Raw genomic sequence first — 27,261 nt, forward strand, 5'->3', positions numbered from 1 at the left:
GTGACCTTGAGCAAGTCACTTCACCTCTCGAAGCCTCAGTTCCCTCATCTGGAAAATTCATTCATTCATTCATTCAATCGTATTTACTTATTCATTCATTCATTTAATCGTATTTATTGAGCGCTTACTGTGTGCAGAGCACTGTACTAAGCGCTTGGGAAGTACAAGTTGGCAACATATAGAGACGGTCCCTACCCAACAGTGGGCTCACAGTCTAGAAGGGGGAGACAGAGAACCAAACATATTAACAAAATAAAATAAATAGAATAAATACGTACGAATAAAATAAATAATAAATAAATAGATAGATAGATAGATAAATAAATAAATAAATAAATAAATGAATAAATAAATAAATGAATAAATAAATAAAAAAGTGGGGATTGGGACTGTGAGCCCCATGTGGGACGGGGACTGTGTCCGACCCGATTACCTTGTATTCATTCATTCACTCAATCATATTTACTGAGCGCTTACTGTGTGCAGAGCACTGTACTAAGCGCTTGGGAAGTCCAAGTTGGCAACATATAGAGACGGTCCCTACCCAACAGCGGGCTCACAGTCTAGAAGTCTTGTATCTACCCCAGCGCTTAGTACAGCGTCTGGCGTATGTTGTAGTTGTCTCATGCCGTTCAGCCGTGTCCGATCCATAGCGACGCCATAGACACGGCTCTCCCAGAATCAATCAATCAATCAATCGTATTTATTGAGCGCTTACTGTGTGAATGCCCCACTTCCATCTGCAATCGTTCCGGTAGTGGATCCATAGAGTTTTTTTGGTTAAAAATAAGGAAGTGGTTTGCCGTCGCCTTCTTCCGCGCAGTAAACGAGTCTCTGCCCTTGACAGTGCTTTGCACATAGTAAGCGCTTAATAAATGCCATCATTATTATTATTATTATTATTGTTATTATCCAGCAGGCAAGAAATGGAGTCAGGTTTAGAACACAGATCCCCCCAACTCCCAGGCCCGTGGCCTTTCCACTAGGCCACTCTGCTTCTCCCCTTTCCGCCACATCATTGCAAGGCTTGTTAGGATCGAGGCCCCGGGATGACGGGGTGGGAGAGGCAATGTGGGTTACCAGAGTGGCAGCCCGGCCCGGCCCACTGAGGGAGTTGGGCAACCAAGGGCACAAGCAGCAGCCGTTTTCTGTCCTTCCCGCTGGGTTAGTGCTCGCACGCTTTGTTCTCTAGCCAATTCTCGTCTCCCTCTCGGCTGACATCTTGCGCACACCCTCCTTCCTTCCTGGAATTCTCTCCCCCTTCACATTTGAGGGCTCACCTCCTCCAGGAGGCCTTCCCAGACTGAGCCGCTTCCTTCCTCTCCCCCTCGTCCCCCTCTCCATCCCCCCATCTTACCTCCCTCCCTTCCCCACAGCACCTGTATATATGTATATATGTTTGTACATATTTTTTTACTCTATTTATTTATTTATTTAATTTATTTGTACATATCTATTCTATTTTATTTTGTTAGTATGTTTGGTTTTGTTCTCTGTCTCCCCCTTTTAGACTGTGAGCCCACTGTTGGGTAGGGACTGTCTCTATATGTTGCCAATTTGTACTTCCCAAGCGCTTAGTACAGTGCTCTGCACATAGTAAGCGCTCAATAAATACGATTGATGATGATTGATGATGATGACTCTCTCCCATGGGGCGGCTTTTGACTTCTAGCAGGTGGCCTTCCACTAGCCAGCCACTGCCCAAGCTAAGAATGGGGTGGGTAGGCCTCCACTTGACGCTCCCTCCTGTAGTCCTGTATGAGAAGCAGCGTGGCTCAGTGGAAAGAGTACGGGCTTCGGAGTCAGCGGTCATGAGTTCTAATCCCGGCCCCGCCTCATATCTGCTGTGTGACCTTGGGTAAGTTACTTAATTTCTCTGAGCCTCAGTGACCTCATCTTTAAAATGGGGATGAAGAGTGTGAGCCCCACGTGGGACAACCTGATCCCCTGGTGCTTAGAACGGTGCTTTGCACATAGTAATAATAATAATAATAACAATGTTGGCATTTGTTAAGCGCTTACTATGTGCAAAGCACTGTTCTAAGCGCTGGGAGGGGGATACAAAGCGATCAGGTTGTCCCACGTGGGGTTCACAGTCTTAATCCCCATTTTACAGATGAGGTAACAGGCTCAGAGAAGTTAAGTGACTTGCCCAAGGTCACACAGCAGACGTGGCAGAGCCGGGATATGAACCCATGACCTCTGATTCCAAAGCTCGTGCTATTTCCACTGAGCCACGCTGCTTCAAATGTCATCGTTATTATTAGTCGTGACTGGTAGAGGCTTGGAAACTCTTCAGGGGTGACCCTGAGAGGGGCTGGCATATAGTAAGTGCTTATTAACACTGTGTTACTTTGGGCAAGTCACTTAACTTCTCTATGTCTCAGTTCCCTCATCTGTAAAATGGGGGTTAAGACCGGGAGCCCCACGTGGGACAAACTGATTACCTCGTATCCACCCCAGTGCTTAGAACAGTGCTTGGCACATAGTAAGTGCGTAACAAATGCCATCATTATTATTAATAACAAATAGCACAATTATTGTCCCTGACTCTCCCCAGTGACTCAGCTAAGATTCTCCAACGCCCCTGACTCTCCCCTCTCCATTCCTAACTCTCCTCCAGTGACCCAGCACAGATAATAATAATAATAATAATAATAATAGTATTTGTTGATGATGATGATGATGGCATTTGTTAAGTGCTTACTATGTGCCATGCACTGTTCTAAGCACTGGGGGGATACAAGGTGATCAGGTTGTCCCACGTGGGGCTCACATAATATATAAATAATAATGATGGCATTTATTAAGCGCTTACTATGTGCAAAGCACTGTTCTAAGCACTGGGGAGGATACAAGGTGATCAGGTTGTCCCACGTGGGGCTCACAGTCTTCATCCCCATTTTACAGATGAGGTAACTGAGGCCCAGAGAAGTGAAGTGACTTGCCCAAAGTCACACCGCTGACAAGTGGCAAAGCCAGGATCAGAACCCACGACCTTTGACTCCCAAGCCCGGGCTCTTTCCACTGAGCCATGCTGCTTCTCGTTAAGCACCTCTTGTTAAGCGCTTACTACGTGCCAAGCACTGTTCGAAGCGCTGGAGTTGCTACAAGGTAGTCAGTTTGTCCCACGTGGGGCTCACGGTCTTAATCCCCATTTTACAGAGGAGGTCACTGAGGCCCAGAGGAGTGAAGTGGCTTGCCCAAGGTCACACAGCAGACAAGTGGCGGAGGTGGGATTAGAACCCATGACCCATGAGAAGCAGCATGGCACAGTGGAAAGAGCCTGGGCTTTGGAGTCAGAGGTCATGGGTTCATATCCCGGCTCCACCAACTGTCAGCTGTGTGACTTTGGGCAAGTCACTTCACTTCTCTGGGCCTCAGTTGCCTCATCTGTAAAATGGGGATTAAGACTGTGAGCCCCCCATGGGACAACTTGATCACCTTGTAACCTCCCCAGCGCTTAGAACAGTGTTTTGCACATAGTAAGCACTTAATAAATGCCATTATTATTATTATTATCATTATTATTATTATTATTATGACCTTCTAACTCCCAGGCCCGGGCTGTAGCCACTACTCCATGCATCCCACACCCCCGACTCTCCCCTCTCCATCCTTGACTCTCCCCAGTGACCCAGCACAGACCAACCAACACCCCTGACTCTCCCCCGGGGTCTCCTGCGGTTTGTTCTGAATCTTCTGCGTGGCTCAGTGGAAAGAGCCCGGGCTTTGGAGTCAGAGGTCATGGGTTCAAATCCCGGCTCCGCCAGCTGTCAGCTGTGTGACTTTGGGCAAGTCACTTCTCTGGGCCTCAGTGACCTCATCTGTAAAATGGGGATGAAAACTGTGAGCCCCCCGTGGGACAACCTGATCGCCTTGCAACCTCCCCAGTGCTTAGAAGAGTGCTTTGCGTATAGTAAGCGCTTAACAAATGCCATTATTATTATTATTCCATATTTACATATACATACATATTTATTACTCTATTTATTTATTTATTTTACTTGCACATATCTATTCTATTTATTTTATTTTGTTAGCATGTTTGGTTTTGTTCTCTGTCTCCCCCTTTTAGACTGTGAGCCCACTGTTGGGTAGGGACTGTCTCTAGATGTTGCCAATTTGTACTTCCCAAGCGCTTAGAACAGTGCTCTGCACATAGTAAGCGCTCAATAAATACGATTGATGATGATGATGATGACTCCAGATCCGGTGCGGGCCTTGTCCTGGTGAGGTGGGATTTGGGGGACAGCAATTCTGTGCTCACCCTATCCACCCCCTCCCTGCACCTGTGATCGCCAACCCTGTCTCCTTGGCCCCCCACCCTCAATTGGCAGAGTGTGAAAAAGTCCAGTAGTATCAGATTTTGGCCTAGTGGCCTTTCAATCAATCAATCAATCATATTTATTGAGCACTTACTATCATCATCATCATCAATCGTATTTATTGAGCGCTTACTATGTGCACAGCACTGTACTAAGCGCTTGGGAAGTACAAATTGGCAACATATAGAGACAGTCCCTACCCAACAGTGGGCTCACAGTCTAAAAGGGGAAGACAGAGAACAAAACGGCCACACTGCTTCTCACTGATTACTTGAAGTGCTCATCATCATCAATCGTATTTATTGAGCGCTTACTATGTGCAGAGCACTGTACTAAGCGCTTGGGAAGTACAAATTGGCAACATATAGAGACAGTCCCTACCCAACATTGGGCTCACAGTCTAAAAGGGGGAGACAGAGGAAAAAAAAAAAAAAAACCAAACATACTAACAAAATAAAATAGAATAGATATGTACAAGTAAAATAAATAAATAAATAAATAAATAGAGTAATAAATATGTACAAACATATATACATATATACAGGTGCTGTGGGGAAGGGAAGGAGGTAAGATGGGGGGGGATGGAGAGGGGGACGAGGGGGAGAGGAAGGAAGGGGCTCAGTCTTTCACCCTGTAGCTCACGGTCCCTGAACCACGGTCTCTGGTTTATGGTCTCTGGCCCACGATCTCTGGTCCACGGTCTCTGAAGCACGATCTCTGAACCGTGGTCTCTGGCCCATGGTCTCTGGTCTGCGGTCTCTGGTCCACGGCCTCTTGTCCACAGTCTCTGGTCCACGGCCTCTTGTCCACAGTCTCTGGTCCGTGGCCTCTTGTCCATAGTCTCTGGTCCACCGTTTCTAGTCCATCATCCTTTAGATCTAGTCCATCATCATCTTTTAGACTGTGAGCCCACTGTTGGGTAGGGACTGTCTCTCTATGTTGCCAACTTGTACTTCCCAAGCGCTTAGTACAGTGCTCTGCACACAGTAAGTGCTCAATAAATACGATTGCTTGCTTGATTGATTGATTGATTCTCCCCCTTTTAGACTGTGAGCCCACTGTTGGGTAGGGACTGTCTCTATGTGTTGCCGATTTGTACTTCCCAAGCGCTTAGTACAGTGCTCTGCACATAGTAAGCGCTCAATAAATACGATTGATGATGATGATCATCCCCAGCCCGTGACCTCTGGTCCACGACCTCTGACCCACGGCCTCTGACCCAGAGTCTGGCCCACGGCTCTTAATAATAATAATAATAATAATAATGATGATGGCATTTATTAAGTGCTTACTATGTGTAAAGGACTGTTCTAAGCGCTGGGGAAGTTCCAAGGTGATCAGGTGGTCCCACGGGGGGCTCACAGTCTTAATCCCCATTTTACAGATGAGGTCACTGAGGCCCAGAGGAGTTAAGTGACTTGCCCAAAGTCACACAGCTGACAGTTGGCGGAGCCGGGATTTGAACCCATGACCTCTGACTCCAAAGCCCGGGCTCGTTCCACTGAGTCACGCTGCTTCTCTTGGCCCAACATTTCTACGGAGGAGGTCACGCCTTCCAAGCCATCCGCCTGGATGTTTCCCAAGTACATGTTCAATGATTTCATCAGCTGACGGATTTTCGCTACTTCCTCTTGTATCCTCCTTTGTCCTCCTCTTTCCACTGTCGGGAAATCATTTAAAAGAAGCAGCGCGGACTAGCCCGGGCCTGGGAGACGGAGGACCTGCGTTCTAATCCCGGCCCTTCGACTTCCTGCTGTGTGAACTTGGTCAAGTCGCTTCACTTCTCTGGGCCTCAGTTACCTCGTCTGTAAAATGGGGATTAAGAGTCTGAGCTCCATCTGGGACAGGGACTGTGTCCAACCTGATTAACTTGTCTCTCCCCCAGTGCTTAGAACAGTGCTTTTAAAGTAAGTTCTTCACAAGTACCATAATTAGTAAGTGCTGTGGGGCTGAAGTTGGGGTGAGTCTCAGTGCTTAGGGGGTAATAATAATAATAATAATGATGGCATTTATTAAGCGCTTACTATGTTAATTCATTCAATCGTATTTATTGAGCGCTTAACTGTGTGCAGAGCACTGTACTAAGCGCTTGGGAAGTACAAGTTGGCAACATATAGAGACGGTCCCTACCCAAAAGCGGGCTCACAGTCTAGAAGGGTTAGGGCACTGTTCTAAGGTTACTAGGTGATCAGATTGTCCCTTGGGGGGCTCACAGTCTTCATCCCCATTTTACAGATGAGGTAACTGCGGCACAGACAAGTTGAGTGACTTGCCCCAAGTCACACAGCTGACGGAGCCGGGATTTGAACCCATGACCTCCGACTCCAAAGCCCGGGCTCTTTCCCCTTGAGCCATGCTGCTTCTCAGACCCAAGGACACAGACAAAGCAGGAGTGAGGGAGACGAGGATGGGGAAATGAGGGGTTAGTTGGGAAAAGCTTCCTGGAGGAGATGCCATTTTAGAAGGGCTTTGAAGATGGAGAGAGCGGTCTTCTGTAGGTAGGATGTGAAGCGGGTGGGAGTTTCAGGTCACAGGGAGGGTGTATTTATTCTGATGGTTTTGACACCCGTCTACATGTTTTGTTTTGTTGTCTGTCTCCCCCTTCCAGACTGTGAACCCGTTGGTGGGTAGGGGACCGTCTCTATATATGTTGCCGACGTATTTCCCAAGGGCTTAGTACAGTGCTCTGCATGCAGTAAGCACTCAATAAATATGACTGAATGAATGACTGAGGGGCCGGCGGCAAGATGGGCAAAATCGAGGGACTGAGAAGTAATTTTTGTCATGAAATGGGGCAAGGCAGGACTATTAGTCCCTACTGAGAGCTCACCTCCTCCAGGAGGCCTTCCCAGACTGAGCCCCCTCCTTCCTCTCCCCCTCGTCCCCCTCTCCATCCCCCCGTCTTACCTCCTTCCCTTCCCCACAGCACCTGTATATATGTTTGTACATATAAATTACTCTATTAATTTATTTATTTTACTTGTACATACCTATTCTATTTATTTTATTTTAATCATCATCATCAATCATATTTATTGAGCGCTTACTGTGTGCAGAGCACTGTACTAAGTGCTTGGGAAGTACAAGTTGGCAACATATAGAGACAGTCCCTACCCAACAGTGGGCTCACAGTCAAAGGGGGTTAATATGTTTGGTTTTATTCTGTCTCCCCCTTCTAGCCTATGAGCCCACTGTTGGGTAGGGACTGTATATGTTGCCAACTTGTACTTCCCAAGCGCTTAGTACAGTGCTCTGCACACGCTAAGTGCTCAATAAATACAATTAATTGATTATTACAATCCCTATTTTACCCATGAGGCCAGAGAGGTTAAGGCATCTATCCAAAGTCACACAACAGGCAAGTGGCAGAGCTGGGATTTGAATCCGGATCCTCTGACTTCCTCAGACCCAGGCTCTTCCCAATGCACCACACTTCATTCATTCAATCATATTTATTGAGCGCTTCCTGTGTACAGAGCACTGTACTAAGCACTTGGGAGAGTACAATACCACACTAAACGGTCACATTCCCTTCTCACAAGCATCATCGTGTAGAGCCCGGGAGTCAGAGAACCCGGGTTCTAATCCCTGCTCTGCCACTTGTCTGCTGTGTGACCTTGGGCAGGTCATTTCACTTCACTGGGCCTCAATTACCTCGTCTGTTAAATGGGGATTGAGACTGTGAGCCCCATGTGGGACAGGGGCTGTGTCCAACCTGATTATCTTGTATCTACCCCAGTGCTTAGAACAGTGCTTGGCACATAATAAGCACTTAACAAATTCCATAATAATAATAATAGTAGTAGTATTCATTAAACAATTACAATTATTATTACAGTAAGTACCCAACAAATACCACAATTATTATTTTTACACTTCATTCATTCATTCAATCATAATTATTGAGTGCTTACTGTGTGCTCAGCACTGTACTAAGCATTTGGGAGAGGACAATACACCAATAAACAGAGACATTCCCTGCCCACAATGAGCTTACAGTCTCGAGTGGGGGGAGACAGACATGAACACAAATACATAAAACTACACACAGCACACAGTGGACTGCAGGCTTCTTGAGGGCAGGAATGACGTTTAATAACTTTATTGGACTCTTCCCAACACTCAGTTTAGTGTGTTAGTGTTTAGTCTTCTAGACTGTGAGCCCGCTGTTGGGTAGGGACCGTCTCTTTATGTTGCCAACTTATACTTCCCAAGCGCTTAGTACAGTGCTCTGCACACAGTAAGCGCTCAACAAATACGATTGATTGAGTGAATGAGTGAATGAATGAATGCTCTACATGCTCCTAACTCTGTTGTCCTCTCCCGCGCACCTAGTACAGTGCTCTGCACACAGCAGACTGGACCTTCCTTGAGGGCAGGGATTGTGTCTGCCAGCTCTACTGGACTCTCTTACTGGGCTATTCATTCATTCAGTCATATTTATTGAGCGCTTACTGTGTGCAGAGCACTGTACTAAGCGCTTGGGAAGCACAGATCGGCAACATAGGTTACTAAGGAGCTGGTTAGATATCTGCTTCTTCCCAGCAATTCTCCCTGGCTCAAGGACTGATTGTCCAGAGTGTAGATTATCTAAGCCCTTGGCCTTCTCTCTCCCTTCTCCCTACTCCTGGAATATCTCAGAGAACATCAGTTCCTTCTCCCGGTTAAACCAGGAACAGAGAGCCTTTCCACTTCTTGCACTCCTTCTTGAGGCTCTGAGGAATTGGATAAGTACAGTTTGTCAGCTTTGTTTTGTTTTTTGTTTTAACGGTAATTGTTAGGCGCTTACTATGTGCCAGGCCCTGTACTAAGCGCTGGGGTTGATGCAAACTAATCGGGTTGGACACAGTCCATATCCCAAATAATAATAATTGTGGTACTTAAGCGCTTACTATGCGCCAAACACTGTTCTAAGCGCTGGGGTGGATAGGCCCTACTGAGAGCTCACCTCCTCCAGGAGGCCTTCCCTGACTGAGCCCCTTCCTTCCTCTCCCCCTCTCCATCCCCCCATCTTACCTCCTTCCCTTTCCCACAGCACCTGTATATATGTATATATGTTTGTACATATTTATTACTCTTTTTATTTATTTATTTTACTTGTCCATATCTATTCTATTTATTTTATTTTGTCAGTATGTTTGGTTTTGTTCTCTGTCTCCCCCTTTTAGACTGTGAGCCCACTGTTGTTGGGTAGGGACTGTCTCTATACGTTGCCAACTTGTACTTCCCAAGTGCTTAGTACAGTGCTCTGCACACAGTAAGCACTCAATAAATACAATTGATGATGATGAGGTTATCCCACGTGGGGCTCAAAGTCTTAATCCCCATTTTACAGATGGGGTAACTGAGGCACGGAGAAGTTAAGTGGCTTGCCCAAGGTCACACAGCAGACAAGTGGCGGAGCCGGAATTAGAACCCACGTCCTCTGGGTCCGAAGCCCGGGCTCCTTCCACAAAGCCAGGCTGTTTCTCTGTGGGGCTCACAGTCTTAATCCTCATTTTACAGCTGAGGAGCAGCGTGGCTCAGTGGAAAGAGCCCGGGCTTTGGAGTCCGAGGTCATGGGTTCAAATCCCGGCTCCGCCAATTGTCAGCTGTGTGACTTTGGGCAAGTCATTTAACTTCTCAGTGCCCCAGTTACCTCATCTGTAAAATGGGGATTAAGACCGTGAGCCCCACGTGGGATAACCGGATTACCTTGTAACCTCCCCAGCGCTTAGAACAGTGCCCTGCACACAGTAAGCGCTTAGTAAATGCCATTTAAGAAAAAAAAAAGCAGACACATAAAAAGCAAGCGACTTGCCCAAGGTCACGCAGCAAAGTGGCACAGCTGTACTTAGAAAGCAGGTCCTTCTCTCTAGCCCATGCTCTATCCACTAAGCCACGCCGTTTTGCTGTGGGGAGGGAACGTGTCTGCCAACTCTATTGCATCATGCTCTCCTAAGCGCTTAGTACAGTGTCCTGCACACAGCAAGCGCTCAGTAAATACCACTGATTGAATGAATTCATCAGCCAGTTTGGTTTATCTGTGCTTTTCAGTTATCCACCCTCTCCCTTACCCAGGGCTTTGGGCTTTGCATTTGGACCTCTGACCTTTGGACATCTGATATTCATCCCACAACACTTATGTGCATTCTTTAAAGTTAATATTATAAATTATTTATTCATATTAATGTCTATAATGGTCTTACAGATGGTTATGGACAGGGAACATGTGCTAATTCTGTTGTATTATTCTCTCAAGCACTTAGTAGACTTTCCAGACTGTGAGCCCACTGTTGGGTAGGGACTGTATATGTTGCCAACTTGTACTTCCCAAGTGCTTAGTACAGTGCTCTGCCCACAGTAAGTGCTCTATAAATATGATTGATTGATTGATTGATTAGTAAGTGCTCCATAAATTAGAGAAGCAGTGTGGCCTAATGGATAGAGCCCAGGCCTGGGATTTAGAAGGATATGGGTTCTAATCCCCGCTCTGCCACTTGTCTGCTATGTGACCTTGGGCAGGTCCCCCTTCTAAACTGTAAGCCTGTTGTTGGGTAGGGACCGTCTCTATATGTTGCCAACTTGTACTTCCCAAGGCTTAATACAGTGCTCTGCACACAGTAAGCGCTCAATAAATACGATTGAAAATGAATGAAGTCACCTCATTTCTCGGTACCTGTTACCTCATCTGTAAAATGGGGATTATGACTGTGAGCTCCCCGTGGGACAACCTGATCACCTTGTAACCTCCCCAGTGCTTAGAACAGTGCTTTGCACATAGTAAGCGCTTAATAAATGTCATTATCAATATTATTCAGTCAATCATATTAATCTCCTCACTGTACCTCGCTCTCGCCTGTCCCGCCATCGACCCCCAGCCCACGTCATCCCCCGGGCCTGGAATGCCCTCCCTCTGCCCATCCGCCAAGCTAGCTCTCTTCCTCCCTTAAAGGCCCTGCTGAGAGCTCACCTCCTCCAGGAGGCCTTCCCAGACTGAGCCCCATCTTTCCTCTCCCCCTCGTCCCCCTCTCCATCCCCCCGTCTTACCTCCTTCCCTTCCCCACAGCACCTGTATATATGTATATATGGTTGTACATATTTATTACTCTATTTATTTATTTATTTATTTATTTATTTTACTTGTACATTTCTATCCTACTTATTTTATTTTGTTGGTATGTTTGGTTCTGTTCTCTGTCTCACCCTTTTAGACTGTGAGCCCACTGTTGGGTAGGGACTGTCTCTATGTGTTGCCAATTTGTACTTCCCAAGCGCTTAGTACAGTGCTCTGCACATAGTAAGCGCTCAATAAATACGATCGATTGATTGATTGATTGATTGATTGAGCACTTACTGTGTGCAGAGCACTGTACTAAGTGCTTGGAAAGTACAATTCAGCAATAGACACAATCCCTGTCCACACCAGGTTTATAGTCTAGAAGTGGGAAGGCAGCAAAACAAGGAAACAGGCCAGATTATCTTGTATCTACTCCAGTGCTTAGAACGGTGCCTGGTACATAGTAGTAATAATAATAATAATAATAAATACCATTGCTTGATTATAGGAGCGCCTCATTTCCCACTCCCTTTGTAATAATAATAATGATGATATTTGTTAAGCGCTTAGTAAGTGCCAAGCACTGTTCCCTCAGCCCCACAGCATCATCATCATCAATTGTATTTATTGAGTGCTTACTGTGTGCAGAGCAGTTAAGTACATACCCATAATTTATTTATATTAGTGTCTACCTTCCCCTCTAGACTGTGAACTCGTGGGCAGGGAATGTGTCTATCAACTCTGTACTATCCTCTCCCAAGTGCTTAGTACAGTGCTCTCCCCCTCATCCCTCTCCTCTCCCCCTCGTCCCTCTCTCCATCCCCCCCATCTTACCTCATTCCCTTCCCCACAGCACCTGTATATATGTATATATGTTTGTACATATTTATTACTCTATTTTACTTGTACATATCTATTCTATTTATTTTATTTTGTTAGTATGTTTGGTTTAGTTCTCTGTCTCCCCCTTTTAGACTGTGAGCCCACTGTTGGGTAGGGACTGTCTCTATATGTTGCCAATTTGTACTTCCCAAGCGCTTAGTACAGTGCTCTGCACATAGTAAGCGCTCAATAAATACGATTGATGATGATGATGATGATGCACACGGGAAGCGTTCAATAAATACCACTGATCGATCGATTAGTGGGTAGAAGGCTCGGAACCCGGCCCTTCCCCAAATCCCCCAGGGCAACCTGGGGTGGAGGAGGAAGAGATGAAGGCCGCTTTCCAGCCAGTCGCCACTTTGGCGGTGGACGGACAGGAGCGGGATGGGGACGAGGTGACCGGATTCTGGTTACCGGCCAATCACCATTTTGGGGGTGGACGGACAGGAGGGGGAGATGGGGACGTGGATGGGGTGACTGGTTTCTGTAATTACAGCACTTTAGCGGCAAGCAGCCTCGTGACACTCCGGCTGACAGTGTCCCACCCCCTTCCCGCCTCTAAATTTAGAAGGGCCACCCGTGCCAGGCTCTGGGGAGAAGCTCTCTGCCCGCTCTGCGCCTCCCATAAAGGGCTGGTCCTCCCCTCTCAAAACAATCACACCCCCCCACCATCCCAATCCCCTCCACACACCCCCCGGACACAAGGACACCAATGACAGGACATAGGATCGAAAACCATCTGTATTTTCACTGCACTCGTCTACGGTGGCAGGGGGCAGAAGGAGTCGGGTGGGGCTGGGAGGTTGGGAAAGCCCCCCTAAGCCCCCCAAGAGAGGGTCCAGCTGGCTTTCACTACCTCCGTCCTCCTCCCCCGCAGAGAAGGGGCGGCGGGCAAGCAGGTAGAAAGGATCTCCCAATCCCGGTGCCCTCCAGCAGGCTCAGCCGGGCCATGGGAGGGGAATGCCCTCCCCCTCCCCACTTCTTGCACCCCTGTTCAATTCAGCTCTCCCCCTACAAGGACCCCCACCCCCTCTTGGGCTCTAGCATGTCGCATTTATGGGGAGGCAGTGTCTAGGGAAAGGGGCTTGAACCCCTCGCTTTGAGTGGAGGCGGGAGTGTTGCCACAAATGGGGAGAAGGGGTGAGGAAAAGGGGCAAGGTGGGGCCTATCCCCCCCACCCTTCTAAGGGGGATGGGGGGCGGTGCTCTCCCTATGCTACGGTAAACCCAAGCCCCGGCCTCACTCCCCAGCTCCAGGGCAGACAAGAGGGGCAGTTGATACCCAAGAGTCGGGGCAGGGGGGGAGAGGTCTGTGGCCTTCCACTGCCCCCCACTCCGACGCAGGGAGGGGAGCGAAGCGGGAGCTCAGACCCCCCACCCCCGCCAGGCCAACGGGAAAATGGAAAGTTATCCGGACATTCAAAGAACCAAGAAGCCAAAACCCCGGTGCTAACAGCAGTGACCGCGGAGGGTTTACAACAAGCCGACGGAACGGGCCGGGAGGGATCGGTGAGGGGTGGGCGTCTGCCTGGCTCCACCTTCCCCGGCTCTGCCCCCGACCCCGGGGCGGGGGAAGGGAACGGGGACCGGCGGGGAGACCTCGGGGGCCGGGGGGCTTCAGCGGGCCTTGGCGAAGCCGACGCGGCTGTTGTCACGGTCGAAGACGGTGTAGTACTGGCCGATGAACACGTCGCCCAGGATCCAGAGAGGGCCGCCCGGCGGCGGGATGTCCATGCCCATGAAGCCACTCAGGCACATAGTGCGGCCCGCCTGCGTCACCTAAACCCGGGGGGACGACGACACCGGCCTCAGGATGGGGGTGGAGGGAGGAGACGCCACCCTGACCTTGGGTTTTGGGGGGCAGAAACCCAGCCTCGGGGAGGGGGGACACAACCCTGGCCTCAGAAGGGAGGGGGATAAGAAGAATTACGGTATTTGTTAAGCGCTTACTACGTGCCAAGCGCTAAACAGGGTGGACGCAGTCCCTGTCCCACGTGGGGCTCACCTCATCTGTAAAATGGGGATTAACTGAGAAGCAGCGTGGCTCAATGGAAAGAGCCCGGGCTTGGGAGCCAGAGGTCATGTGTTCAAATCCTGGCTCCATCAACTGTCAGCTGTGTGACGTTGGGCAAGCCACTTAATAATAATAATAATAATGACGGTGGTATTTGTTAAGCGCTTACTATGTGCAGAGCACCGTTCTAAGCGCTGGGGAGGTTACAAGGTGATCAGGTTGTCCCACGGGGGGGGCTCAGTTTTAATCCCCATTTTCCAGATGAGGTCACTGAGGCCCAGAGAAGTGAAGTGACTTGCCCAAAGTCACCCAGCTGACAACTGGCAGAGCCGGGATTTGAACCCATGACCTCTGACTCCAAAGCCGGTGCTCTTTCCACTGAGCCACGCGGCTTTGATCTTCCCTGTGCTTCGGTAACCTCATCTGAAAAATGGGGATGAAGACTGTGAGCCCCCCCATGGGACAACCTGATCCCCCTGTATCCCCCTCCAGTGCTTAGAACAGTGCTTTGCAAACAGTAAGCGCTTAACAAATGCCATCATTATTATTAACTGAGGCCCAGAAGGGAAGTGACTTGCCCACAGTCACCCAGCAGGGAAGTGGGGGAGCTGGGATTAGAACCCAGGTCCTTCTGAATCCCAGGCCCGGGCTCTAGCTGCTACACCGTAACGGGACATGACTAAAGCCGCAGGAAAGGGGGGCAGGACTCCGGTCTCAGGATGGGGAAGGGGACCACGACCAAGGCCTCAGGACGGGGGCCCCCACGTGCCTCCCACTGGGGAGGCGGGGGGTCGTCCCTCTCCCACCCATATTGGGGCACCCGTCCGCGGTCAGCACGGAGGGTGGGACGAAGGTGAGCCCCCTCCCTCACCTTAAGCACGTATTGTTCTCCGGTCAGGCTGTAGGTCCGAGCGCCGAGCCTGAAGCTGATGGGCGGCAGGCTGGGGACTTTGTTGCAGGGAATCATGTACTGCGGCAGGACAGGACGCACACGTGTTCGGGTGGGTGGGTTGGGGGGGGGAAAAACAGCTGCTCCCTGTCGTGCCCACCCCAACCCGAGGACGGCCGGAAGCCACTTCCCCAAAAAAACCCAACGGTGAACGCGCCCGCTACGACCTTTTAGACTGTGAGCCCACTGTTGGGTAGGGACTGTCTCCATATGTTGCCAACTTGGACTTCCCAAGCGCTTAGTGCAGTGCTCTGCACACAGGAAGCGCTCAATAAATACGATTGATGATGATGATGATCTTAAATGGCTTCCGTATTGCAGGTTCAAGTCCTGGGCACCAAGTCTCTTAGCGCTCCCCGCTCCCGCTCCAGTCCTGGAGCCGGCAGGCTCACCTCTCCCTGGATCAGGGGCACGGCGCCGATGGCCGCTTGTAAGGCCTTCACCTCGCTGACGGGGCCGGTGATGAGGGAGGTGCCCGTGTCCACGATGGCCTCACAGCCGCCTTTGCACAGCGTCAGCTGGCTGCCCACAGTCACCCTGCCGGACACGGACCGGGTCAGCGGTGGGGGCCGGGCGGGGAGCGGGGGTCCCTGGCAACGCTGGGTGACCTTGAGCCCGCCACCCACCCTCTCTGGGCCTCAGATTCCCCATCTGCAGAATGATCTCAGGGGTGGGGGAGAGGGAGGAGTGTCCTGTCTCTCTCTCCTCTCCTTTCTCCCTGTTTGCCTAATAATAATAATAATAATGATAGCATTTATTAAGCGCTTACTATGTGCAAAGCACTGTTCTAGGCGCTGGGGAGATTACAAGGTGATCAGGTTGTCCCACATGGGGCTCACAGTCTTAATTCCCATTTTACAGATGAGGTAACTGAGGCACAGAGAAGTTAAGTCACACGGCTGACAATTGGAGGAGGCGGAATTTGAACCCATGGCCTCTGACTCCAAAGCCTGGGCTCTTTTCCACTAAGCACTTTCCACTCTCTGTCACTGATTCTCTCCTGCTGTCTCTATCTCTCATTCACTGCCTCTCTCACTCCCTCTATTTCTTCTTCCCTCCGTTTCACTCCCTCCCTCAGTGACTGTGTCTTTCCGTCTCCGCGTCTGTTCCTTGGCCTCTCTCCCTCCCTTGGTCACTGAGCAGCGTGGCTCGGTGGAAAAGAGCCCGGGCTTTGGAGTCAGAGGTCGTGGGTTCAAATCCCGGCTCCACCACTTGTCAGCTGGGTGACTTCGGGCAAGCCACTTCACTTCTCTGTGCCTCAGTTCCCTCACCTGTCAAATGGGGATGAAGACTGTGAGCCCCATGTGGGACAACCTGATCACCTTGTAACCTCCCCAGCGCTTAGAACAGTGCTTTGCACATAGTAAGCGCTTCTCAGGCCCTACTGAGAGCTCAAGGCCCTACTGAGAGCTCACCTCCTCCAGGAGGCCTTCCCAGACTGAGCCCCTTCCTTCCTCTCCCCCTCGTCCCTCTCCATCCCCCCCCATCTTACCTCCTTCCCTTCCCCACAGCACCTGTATAGATGTTTGTACATATTTATGACTCTTTATTTATTTTACTTGTACATATCTATTCTATTTATTTTATTTTGTTAGTATGTTTGGTTTTGTTCTCTGTCTCCCCCTTCTAGACTGTGAGCCCACTGTTGGGTAGGGACTGTCTCTATATGTTGCCAGTTTGTACTTCCCAAGCGCTTAGTACAGTGCTCTGCAAATAGTAAGCGCTCAATAAATACGATTGATGATGATAAATGCCATTATTATTATTATTATCTCTCTCCCTCTCAGTGTCTGTTTCTTGGCCCCTCTTTCTCCCTCCCTCTGTCCATCACTGTATCTCTTTCTCCCCCTCTGTCCTTGTTATCTCTCTTTCTCCCTCTGTCACTTTATCTCTTTCTTTGTCTCCCCTTCTCTCCCCCTCTCAGTCTCCTCCTCTCCGTCTCCCCCATCCCCTCCTCCCTCTCTCTCTCTCCCTCCCCATTTCATTCCCAAAAAGAGGAGGGGGAGACTGACTGTACCTCAGGTTTCCCCGAGCCCTTGGCCGCAGCCAAGGGGAAATGGAGGGGGAAGAGAAGCTCCCGGGATTCTCTTCCAGACAATGTCTGTGGCTCCCTCCCCTTGCCCGGGGAGGTGGGGTGGAAACCGAGGCGGGCGAAAGGCGACTCACCCATCCATGTGGACCTGCCAGTAGGCCTTGCGGGTGACGTTGACGTAGTTGATGGTGCCAGTGTAGTACTTGGGGTCAGTGCCCCCGAGCATCAGCTCCCCGCCGGGCTGTGCTTCTGGGTCCCTGGGGGAGACCAGCGGGTCAGCTCGGGGTCCCCCCCAAGCCTTCATCACCTCCCAAACTCCCTCCACCCAAACATAATACTACTACATATTAGGGCTTACAATCATAATAATAATGGCATTTGTTAAGCGCTTACTATGTGCAAAGCACTGTTCTAAGTGCTGGGGAGGAGACAAGGTGATCAGGTAGCCCCATGGGGGGCTCACAGTCTCCATCCCCATTTTACAGATGAGGTAACTGAGGCACAGAGAAGTTAAGCGACTTGCCCAAGGTCACACAGCTGACAACTGGCGGAGCCGGGATTTGAATCCATGACCTCTGACTCCCAAGCCCGGGCTCTTTCCACTGGGCCACGCACGCTGCATATCATTACGATAATAATAATGATAAGAATAATAATGATTGTGGTATTTGTTAAGCGCTTACTATGTGCCAGGCACTGTATTAAGCACTGTGGTAGAACAAGCAAATCAGGTTCGACACAGTCCCTGTCCCAGGCGGGGCTCACGGACTCAATCCCCATTTTACAGATGAGGGAAGAGAGGCAAAGAGAAATGAAGTGAGTTGCCCAAGGTCACACGGCAGACAAGTGGGATTAGAATGCACAACCTTCAAATTTCCAGGCCCGTGCTCTATCCACTATACCACATTACGGGCCAGGCACTGTTCTAAGCGCCAAACTGTACTTCCCAAGCACTTAGTACAGTGCTCTGCACACAGTAAGCACTCAGTAAATATGATTCAATGAATGAATGGGGTTGATACAAGATTACACAGTGGATAGTCAAAAGGTCATGGGTTCAAATCCCCACTCCACCACTTGTCTGCCGTGTGGCCTTGGGACAGTCACTTCACTTCTCTGGGCCTCAGATACCTCATCTGTAAAATGGGGATTGAGACAGTGAGCCCCATCTGGGGCAGGGACTGTGTCCAACCCAATTTGCATATATCCAACCCAGCACTTAGTACAGTGCCTGGCACATAATAAGCACTTCTCAAATACCATAATTATTATTATTACTATTAGAACACAAAGAAATTGGGCTGGACACAGTTCCTGTCCCATATGGGGCTCACAGTCTGAATCCCCATTATACAGACAAGAGAACTGAGGCCCAGAGAAGTAATAATAACAACTATGGTATTTGTTAAGCGCTTACTATGTGCCAGGCACTGTTCTAAGCACCGGGGTAGATACAAGATAGTTTGGACACAGTCTCTGCCCCATCTGGGGAGGGACTGTGTCCAACCCAATTTGCATATATCCAACCCAGCACTTAGTACAGTGCCTGGCACATAATCATCGTCATCATCAATTGTATTTATTGAGCGCTTACTGTGTGCAGAGCACTGTACTAAGCGCTTGGGAAGTACAAGTTGGCAACATATAGAGACAGTCCCTACCCAACAGTGGGCTCACAGTCTAAATAAGCACTTATCAAATACCATAATTATTATTATTATTAGAACACAAAGAAATTGGGCTGGACACAGTTCCTGGCCCATATGGGGCTCACAGTCTGAATCCCCATTATACAGACAGGAGAACTGAGGCCCAGAGAAGTAATAATAATAACTATGGTATTTGTTAAGCACTTACTATGTGCCAGGCACTGTTCTAAGCACCGGGGTAGATACAAGATAGTTTGGACACAGTCCCTGCCCCATCTGGGGCAGGGACTGTGTCCAACCCAATTTGCATATATCCAACCCAGCACTTAGTACAGTGCCTGGCACATAATCATCATCATCATCATCAATCGTACTTATTGAGCGCTTACTGTGTGCAGAGCACTGTAATAAGCGCTTGGGAAGTACAAGTTGGCAACATATAGAGATGGTCCCTACCCAACAGTGGGCTCACAGTCTAAATAAGCACTTAACAAATACCATTATTATTATTATTATTATTATTAGAACACAAAGAAATTGGGCTGGACACGGTTCCTGTCCCATATGGGGCTCACAGTCTGAATACCCATTAAACAGACAAGAGAACTGAGGCCCAGCGAAGTTATAATAACAACAATCGTATTTGTTAAGCGCTTACTATGTGCCAGGCACTGTTCTAAGCACTGGGGTAGATACAAGATAGTTTGGACACAGTCTCTGCCCCATGTGGGGCAGGGACTGTGTCCAACCCAATTTGCATATATCCAACTCAGCACTTAGTACAGTGCCTGGAACATAATAAGCACTTATCAAATACCATAATTATTATTATTACTATTAGAACACAAAGAAATTGGGCTGGACACAGTTCCTGGCCCATATGGGGCTCACAGTCTGAATCCCCATTATACAAACAGGAGAACTGAGGCCCAGAGAAGTTATAATAACAACTATGGTATTTGTTAAGTGCTTATTCTGTGCCAGGCACTGTTCTAAGCCCTGGGGTAGATACAAGATAGTTTGGACACAGTCCCAGCCCCATCTGGGGCAGGGACTGTGTCCAACCCAATTTGCATATATCCAACCCAGCACTTAGTATAGTGCCTGGCACATAATAAGCACTTATCAAATACCATAATTATTATTATTATTATTAGAACACAAAGAAATTGGGCTGGACACAGTTCCTGTCCCATATGGGGCTCACAGTCTGAATCCCCATTATACAGACAAGAGAACTGAGGCCCAGCGAAGTAATAATAATAATGACTATGGTATTTGTTAAGCGCTTACTATGTGCCAGGCACTGTTCTAAGCACTGGGGTAGATACAAGATAGTTTGGACACAGTCTCTGCCCCAGAAATTGGGGAACACAAGTTCTACTAAGCTTGGGAAGTACAAGTTGGCAACATATAGAGACAGTCCCTATCCAACAGTGGGCTCACAGTCTAAATAAGCACTTATCAAATACCATAATTATTATTATTACTATTAGAACACAAAGAAATTGGGCTGGACACAGTTCCTGTCCCATATGGGGCTCACAGTCTGAACCCCCATTATACAGATAGGAGAACTGAGGCCCAGAGAAGTAATAATAATAATTATGGTATTTGATAAGTGCTTATTCTGTGCCAGGCACTGTTCTAAGCCCTGGGGTAGATACAAGATAGTTTGGACACAGTCCCTGCCCCATCTGGGGCAGGGACTGTGTCCAACCCAATTTGCATATATCCAACCCAGCACTTAGTACAGTGCCTGGCACATAATAAGCACTTATCAAATACCATAATTATTATTATTAGAACACAAAGAAATTGGGCTGGACACATTTCCTGTTCCATATGGGGCTCACAGTATGAATCCCCATTATACAGACAAGAGAACTGAGGCCCAGAGAAGTAATAATAACAACTATGGTATTTGTTAAGCGCTTCCTATGTGCCAGGCACAGTTCTAAGCACTGGGGTAGATACAAGATAGTTTGGACACAGTCTCTGCCCCATCTGGGGCAGGGACTGTGTCCAACCCAATTTGCATATATCCAACCCAGCACTTAGTACAGTGCCTGGCACATAATAAGCACTTATCAAATACCATAATTATTATTATTACTATTAGAACACAACGAAATTGGGCTGGACACAGTTCCTGTCCCATATGGGGCTCACAGTCTGAATCCCCATTATACAGACAGGAGAACTGAGGCCCAGCGAAGTAATAACAACTACTATGGTATCTGTTAAGCGCTTACTATGTGCCAGGCACTGTTCTAAGCACTGGGGTAGATACAAGATAGTTTGGACACAGTCTCAATCCAAGTGGCTTGCCCAGGGTCGCCCAGCGGACAAGTGGTGGAGCCAGGATGAGAACCCACGACCCTCTGACCCCAGGCCCCCGCGCTCTGACCACTAGACCCGCCGCTTCCCTTACCTGTTGAGGTAGAAGGAGAACACGTTCTTCTCCACCAGCTTCTGGTTCATGAGGTTGTCGAAGAAGGGGACGACGCCGTCCACGCTGATGCGGGGGAAGGCCATGCCCAGGATGCCGTCGAACTTGGCCATCAGGAAGGTAGCGCCCGGCTGCTTAATGGCCTCCCCAAACACCTGCCGCTCCAGCTTTATGTCCCCGACCTGGGAGAGGACCGGCAAACCCCTACTGCATCACCCTCCCACCCCCGAATGGGCCCTTCCCCCACCGCCTCAGGGAAGCCCTACTGAGGGCTCACCTCCTCCGGGAGGCCTTCCCAGACTGAACCCCCCTTTTTCCTTTCCTCCTCCCCATCCTCCCCGCCCGACCTCCTTCCGTCTCCATCTTTCATCCCAGACTGAGCCCCCTTTTTCCTCTCCTCCTCCCCATCCCCCCCGCCCGACCTCCTTCCCCTCCCCACAGCACCTGTATATATGTTTGTACAGATTTATCACTCTAATTTACCTGTACATATTTACTATTCTATTGATTTTGTTAATGATGTGCATCTAGCTTTATTTCTATTTATTCTGATGACTTGACACCTGTCCACATGTTTGTTTTTTTAATGGCATTTGTTAAGCGCTTACTATGTGCCAAGCACGAATGATGTGCATCTAGCTTTATTTCTATTTATTCTGATGACTTGACACCTGTCCACATGTTTGTTTTTTTAATGGCATTTGTTAAGCGCTTACTATGTGCCAAGCACGAATGATGTGCATCTAGCTTTATTTCTATTTATTCTGATGATGACACCTGTCCACATGTTTGTTTTTTTAATGGCATTTGTTAAGCGCTTACTATGTGCCAAGCACTAATGATGTGCATCTAGCTTTATTTCTATTTATTCTGATGACACCTGTCCACGTTTTTTTTTTTTTTTAATGGCATTTGTTAAGTGCTTACTATGTGCCAAGCACTATTCTAAGCGCTGGGGGGATACAAGGTGATCAGGTTGTCCCACGTGGGGCTCACAGTCTTAATCCCCATTTTACAGATGAGGGAACTGAGGCTCAGAGAAGTGAAGCGACTTGCCCAAGGTCACACAGCAGACATGTGGCAGAGCCGGGATTCGAACCCATGACCTCTGACTCCAAAGTCCGGGCTCTTTTCCACTGAGATGAACAACCACTGGGGGTTCTTGAGGAGTGGGGAGATAAGGCCTGAACCGTTTTGTAGACCAATGATCCGGGCAGCAGAGGGAAGTACGGACTGGAGCGGAGAGAGGAAGAGGCAGGGACGTCGGCGAGGAGGCTGGTATAATAATCCCGCTGAGATAGGATAAGTAATAATAATAATAATAATAATAATGATGGTATTTGTTAAGCGCTTACTATGTGCAAACCACTTTTCTAAGCGCTGAGGGGATACAAGGTTATCAGGCTGTCCCACGTGGGGCTCACAGTCTTAATCCCCATTTTACAGATGAGGGAACTGAGGCCCGGAGAAGTGAAGTGACTTGCCCAAAGCCACCCAGCTGACGGTTGGCGGAGCCGGGATTTGAACCCCTGACCGGTGACTCCAAAGCCCGGGCTCTTTCCACTGAGCCACGCTGCTTCTCTGGATGACCTGGGGCAAGTCACTTAACTTCTCTGGGCCTCAGTTCCCTCCTCTCTAAGTACTTAGATCAGCGTGGTAGCATTCCCGCTGGAGAGGAAAGGCAGATTGTGTGAAGGTTGAACAGACCGGATTTAATGACAGACTGAATATGTGGATTGAATGAGAGGATGAATCACGGAAAATGTCAAGGTTACAGGCTTCTGAGACAGGAAGGGAGCTGTCTACAGTGAAGGGAAAGTTGGAGGGACGGGGGGCGGGATTTGGGTACGTTAAGTTTGAGGTGGAGATGGGACAGCCGAGTAGAAACATCCTGAAGGCAGGAAGTAATACGAGACTGTAGAAATGGAGAGAGATCAGGGGTGGAGATGGAGAATTGGCATAATAATTATGGCACTTGTTAGAATAATAATGATGGCATTTATTAAGCACTTACTATGTGCAAAGCACTGTTCTAAGCGCTGGGGAGGTTACAAGGTGATCGGGTTGTCCCACGGGAGGCTCACAGTCTTAATCCCCATTTTACAGATGAGGTCACTGTGGCCCAGAGAAGTGACTTAATAATAATAATGATGGCATTTGTTAAGCGCTTACTATGTGCAGAGCACTGTTCTAAGCGCTGGGGGGGGATGCAAAGTGATCAAGTTGTCCCACGTGGGGCTCACAGTCTTCATCCCCATTTTACAGATGAGGTCACTGAGGCCCAGAGAAGTGACTTAATAATACTAATGATGGCATTTGTTAAGCGCTTACTATGTGCACAGCAATGTTCTAAGCACTGGGGGGGGGGGGATACAAGGTGATCAAGTTGTCCCACGTGGGGCTCACAGTCTTAATCCCCCAGATGAGGTAACTGAGACTCAGAGAAGTTAAGTGACTTGCCCAAGGTCACACAGCAGACAACTGGTGGAGCCGGGATTCAAACCCATGACCTCTGACTCCAAAGCCCGGGCTCTTTCCGCTGAGCCACGCTGGCTTGCCCAAAGTCACACAGCTGACAAGTGGCGGAGCCGGGATTTGAACCCACAGCCTCTGACTCCAAAGCCCGGGCTCTTTCCACTGAGCCATGCTGCTTCTAAGCGCTTGTTGAGCGCTTACTATGTGCCAAGCACTGGGATGACAGTTGAAGCCATGGGAGCGAATGCGTTCTCCAAAGGGGCGGGTGTAGATGGAGAACAGAAGGGAACCCAGAACTGAATCTCGAGGGACTCCCACAGTTAGCAGGGTGAGGGAGGAGGGGAGGAGTCCATGAAATAATAATAATTATGGTACTTGTTAAGCGCTTACTATGTGCCAAGCACTGTTCTAAGTGCTGGGGTAGATACAAGGTCATCAGGTTGGACACCGTCTGTGCCTCTCATGGGGCTCACGGTCGATCCCCGTTTTACAATCAATCAATCAATCGTATTTATTGAGCGCTTACTATGTGCAGAGCACTGTACTAAGCACTTTACAGATGAGGTAACAGACACAGAGAAGTTAAGTGACTTGCCCGAGGTCACACAGCAGACGCATGGCAGAGCCGGGATTTGAACCCATGACCTCTGACTCCCAGAATCATGCTCTTTCCACTAGGCCATCCTGAAAGAGTCTGAGAATGAGCGGCCAGAGGGAGCACAGGATTGGGAGTCAGAAGGACCTGGGTTCTAATCCCAGCTCCACCACTAATAGTAATAATTATAGTAATAGTATAATAAGTAATATAATAGTAGAATAGTAGTAGTAGTAGAATAGTAGTATACTAATAATAGTAATTATAGTAATAATAATAATGGCATTTGTTAAGCGCTTACTAGTCGGTAAGCTTGTTGCAGGCAAGGAATGCATCTGTTTATTTATTACTCTACTTATTTATTTATTTATTTATTTTACTTGTACATTTCTATCCTATTTATTTTATTTTGTTGGTATGTTTGGTTCTGTTCTCTGTCTCCCCCTTTTAGACTGTGAGCCCACTGTTGGGTAGGGACTGTCTCTATGTGTTGCCAATTTGTACTTCCCAAGCGCTTAGTACAGTGCTCTGCACATAGTAAGCGCTCAATAAATACGATTGATTGATTATAGTGCACTTTCCCAAGCACTTAGTACAATGCTCTGCACCCAGTAAGCGCTCAATAAATACGATTGTGACTCAGAAAGTCTGCAGAATTTGCTGGAGTCAGAGTTTTGAAATCTCTTTCTGACTCCAACAAATTCCACAGACTTTCTGAGTCCTCTAGACTACAAGCTCCTTTTTTCAAGCACTTAGTACAGTGCTCTGCACATAGTAAGCGCTCAATAAATATGATTGATGATGATGATTGCCTGGCGGAGCCAACCAGCTGAACCTCAGGCACCACGGGCTACCTGCTGGATGCCAGCAAGACAGAAGGACCTGGGTTCTAACCCTGGCTCCGCCACTTATCTGCTGGGTGACCTTGGACAAGTCACTTGACTTCTCTGAGCCTCAGTTCCTTCATCTGTAAAAAGGGGATTAAGACTGCGAGCCCCACGTGGGACGGGGACTGTGTTCGAACTGATTTGCTTGTATCCACGCCAGTGCTTTTTTTTACAGTGCCCGGCCCATTGTAAGCACTTAATACCACAAGACTTATAATAATAATGATGACGATGGCCTTTATTAAGTGCTTACACTGTTCTAAGCGCTGGGGAGAATGCATCTATTACTCTATTTATTTTACTTGTACATATCTATTCTATTTATTTTATTTTGCTAGTATATTTGGTTTTGTTCTCTGTCTCCCCCTTTTAGACTGTGAGCCGACTGTTGGGTAGGGACTGTCTCTATATCATCATCAATCGTATTTATTGAGCGCTTACTGTGTGCAGAGCACTGGACTAAGCGCTTGGGAAGTACAAATTGGCAACATCTAGAGACAGTCCCTACCCAATAGTGGGCTCACAGTCTAAAAGTGGGAGACAGAGAACAAAACCAAACATACTAACAAAATGAAATAAATAGAATAGATATGTACAAGTAAAATAGAGTAATAAATATGTACAAACATATATACATATATACAGGTGTATATCTATATATCATCAATCGTATTTATTGAGCGCTTACTGTGTGCAGAGCACTGTACTAAGCGCTTGGGAAGTACAAGTTGGTAACATATAGAGACAGTCCCTACCCAGCAGTGGGCTCACAGTCTAGTTACCAACTTGGACTTCCCAAGCGCTTAGTACAGTGCTCTGCACACAGTAAGCGCTCAATAAATACGATTGACTGATCGATTGATCAGGTTGTCCCCCGGGGGGTTCACCCAAGCGTCCAATACAGTGATACGCTAGCCGTGGGAGCTCGGTAAATAGCAGGAACTGCGGGGCTAGGGATGGGGCCCGTGGGAGAACTGGGTGTCCCAAGATGTGGATTGGGAAGGGGAGAGTCCGTGCCCGCTCCCAAATCCCTCCCTTGCCTGGGTGAGGCCCAAGGGACCCAGGAGCCGGTCCGGCCGGTTCCCAGCCACCCCGGGGGCGGCTCGGACGTGCCGTCCAGACGGGAGAGGGGGTGCCCAGCCCAGCCCCCAGCGCCCGCCAGGCTGGGAAACACGGACCTAATTAAAAAGCAACAGATGCCCCGGGCTGATTAAGGATCCAGTAAAAGGCGGAGGTTGATAGGGAAGCAGCGTGGCTCAGTGGAAAGAGCCCAGGCTTTGGAGTCAGAGGTCATGGGTTCGAATCCCATGTCCAAGTCATGGGTTCGAATCCAAGTCACTTAACTTGCCAAACCCAGCTCTGCCAATTGTCAGCTGTGTGACTGGGCAAGTCACTTCAGTTCTCTGGGCCTCAGTTCCCTCAGCTGTAAAATGGGGATTAAGGCTGAGTCCACGTGGGACAACCTGATCACCATGTATGCTTAGAACAGTGCTTTGCACATAATAAGCACTTAACAAATGCCATCATTATCATTATTCACCTGTATATATGTATATATGTTTGTACATATTTATTACTCTATTTATTTTACTTGTACATATCTATTTATTTTATTTTGTAAGTATGTTTGGTTTTGTTCTCTGTCTCCCCCTTTTAGACTGCGAGCCCACTGTTGGGTAGGGACTGACTCTATACGTTGCCAACTTGGACTTCCCAAGCGCTTAGTACAGTGCTCTGCACACAGTAAGCGCTCAATAAATACGATTGATTGATTGATTAACGTCTTGGAGCCTTAGTTAACCTCATCTGTAAAACAGGGTTTAAGACCGTGAGCCTCACGTGGGACAACCTGCCCCCTGCACTTAGAACAGTGCTTTGCACATAGTAAGCACTTAACAAATGCCATTATTATTATTATTATTATTATAGGGGCGGAGGGGGGCACAGACAGAGCTGC

At 48.4% G+C, this 27,261-nt stretch overlaps 1 protein-coding gene across 1 annotated transcript in view; it reads right to left on the minus strand.

The window, feature by feature from the left end:
• Positions 1-12,975: 12,975 nt before the first annotated feature.
• The window catches only part of CTSD (cathepsin D), a 50,011-nt gene continuing 35,725 nt past the window's right edge, over positions 12,976-27,261 (minus strand). Inside the window, exons 5-9 of the mRNA XM_038764749.1 lie at positions 21,330-21,529; positions 17,381-17,503; positions 15,607-15,751; positions 15,137-15,235; positions 12,976-14,030 (exon numbers count right to left, since the gene is read on the minus strand). Of these exons, the coding sequence (XP_038620677.1) occupies positions 13,869-14,030; positions 15,137-15,235; positions 15,607-15,751; positions 17,381-17,503; positions 21,330-21,529 (729 nt within the window). The 3' untranslated portion in view covers positions 12,976-13,868. The remainder of the gene's footprint in view (positions 14,031-15,136; positions 15,236-15,606; positions 15,752-17,380; positions 17,504-21,329; positions 21,530-27,261) is intronic.

This window comes from Tachyglossus aculeatus, chromosome 22, assembly GCF_015852505.1.
Source record: "Tachyglossus aculeatus isolate mTacAcu1 chromosome 22, mTacAcu1.pri, whole genome shotgun sequence".
NCBI classification, from domain to species: domain Eukaryota; kingdom Metazoa; phylum Chordata; class Mammalia; order Monotremata; family Tachyglossidae; genus Tachyglossus; species Tachyglossus aculeatus.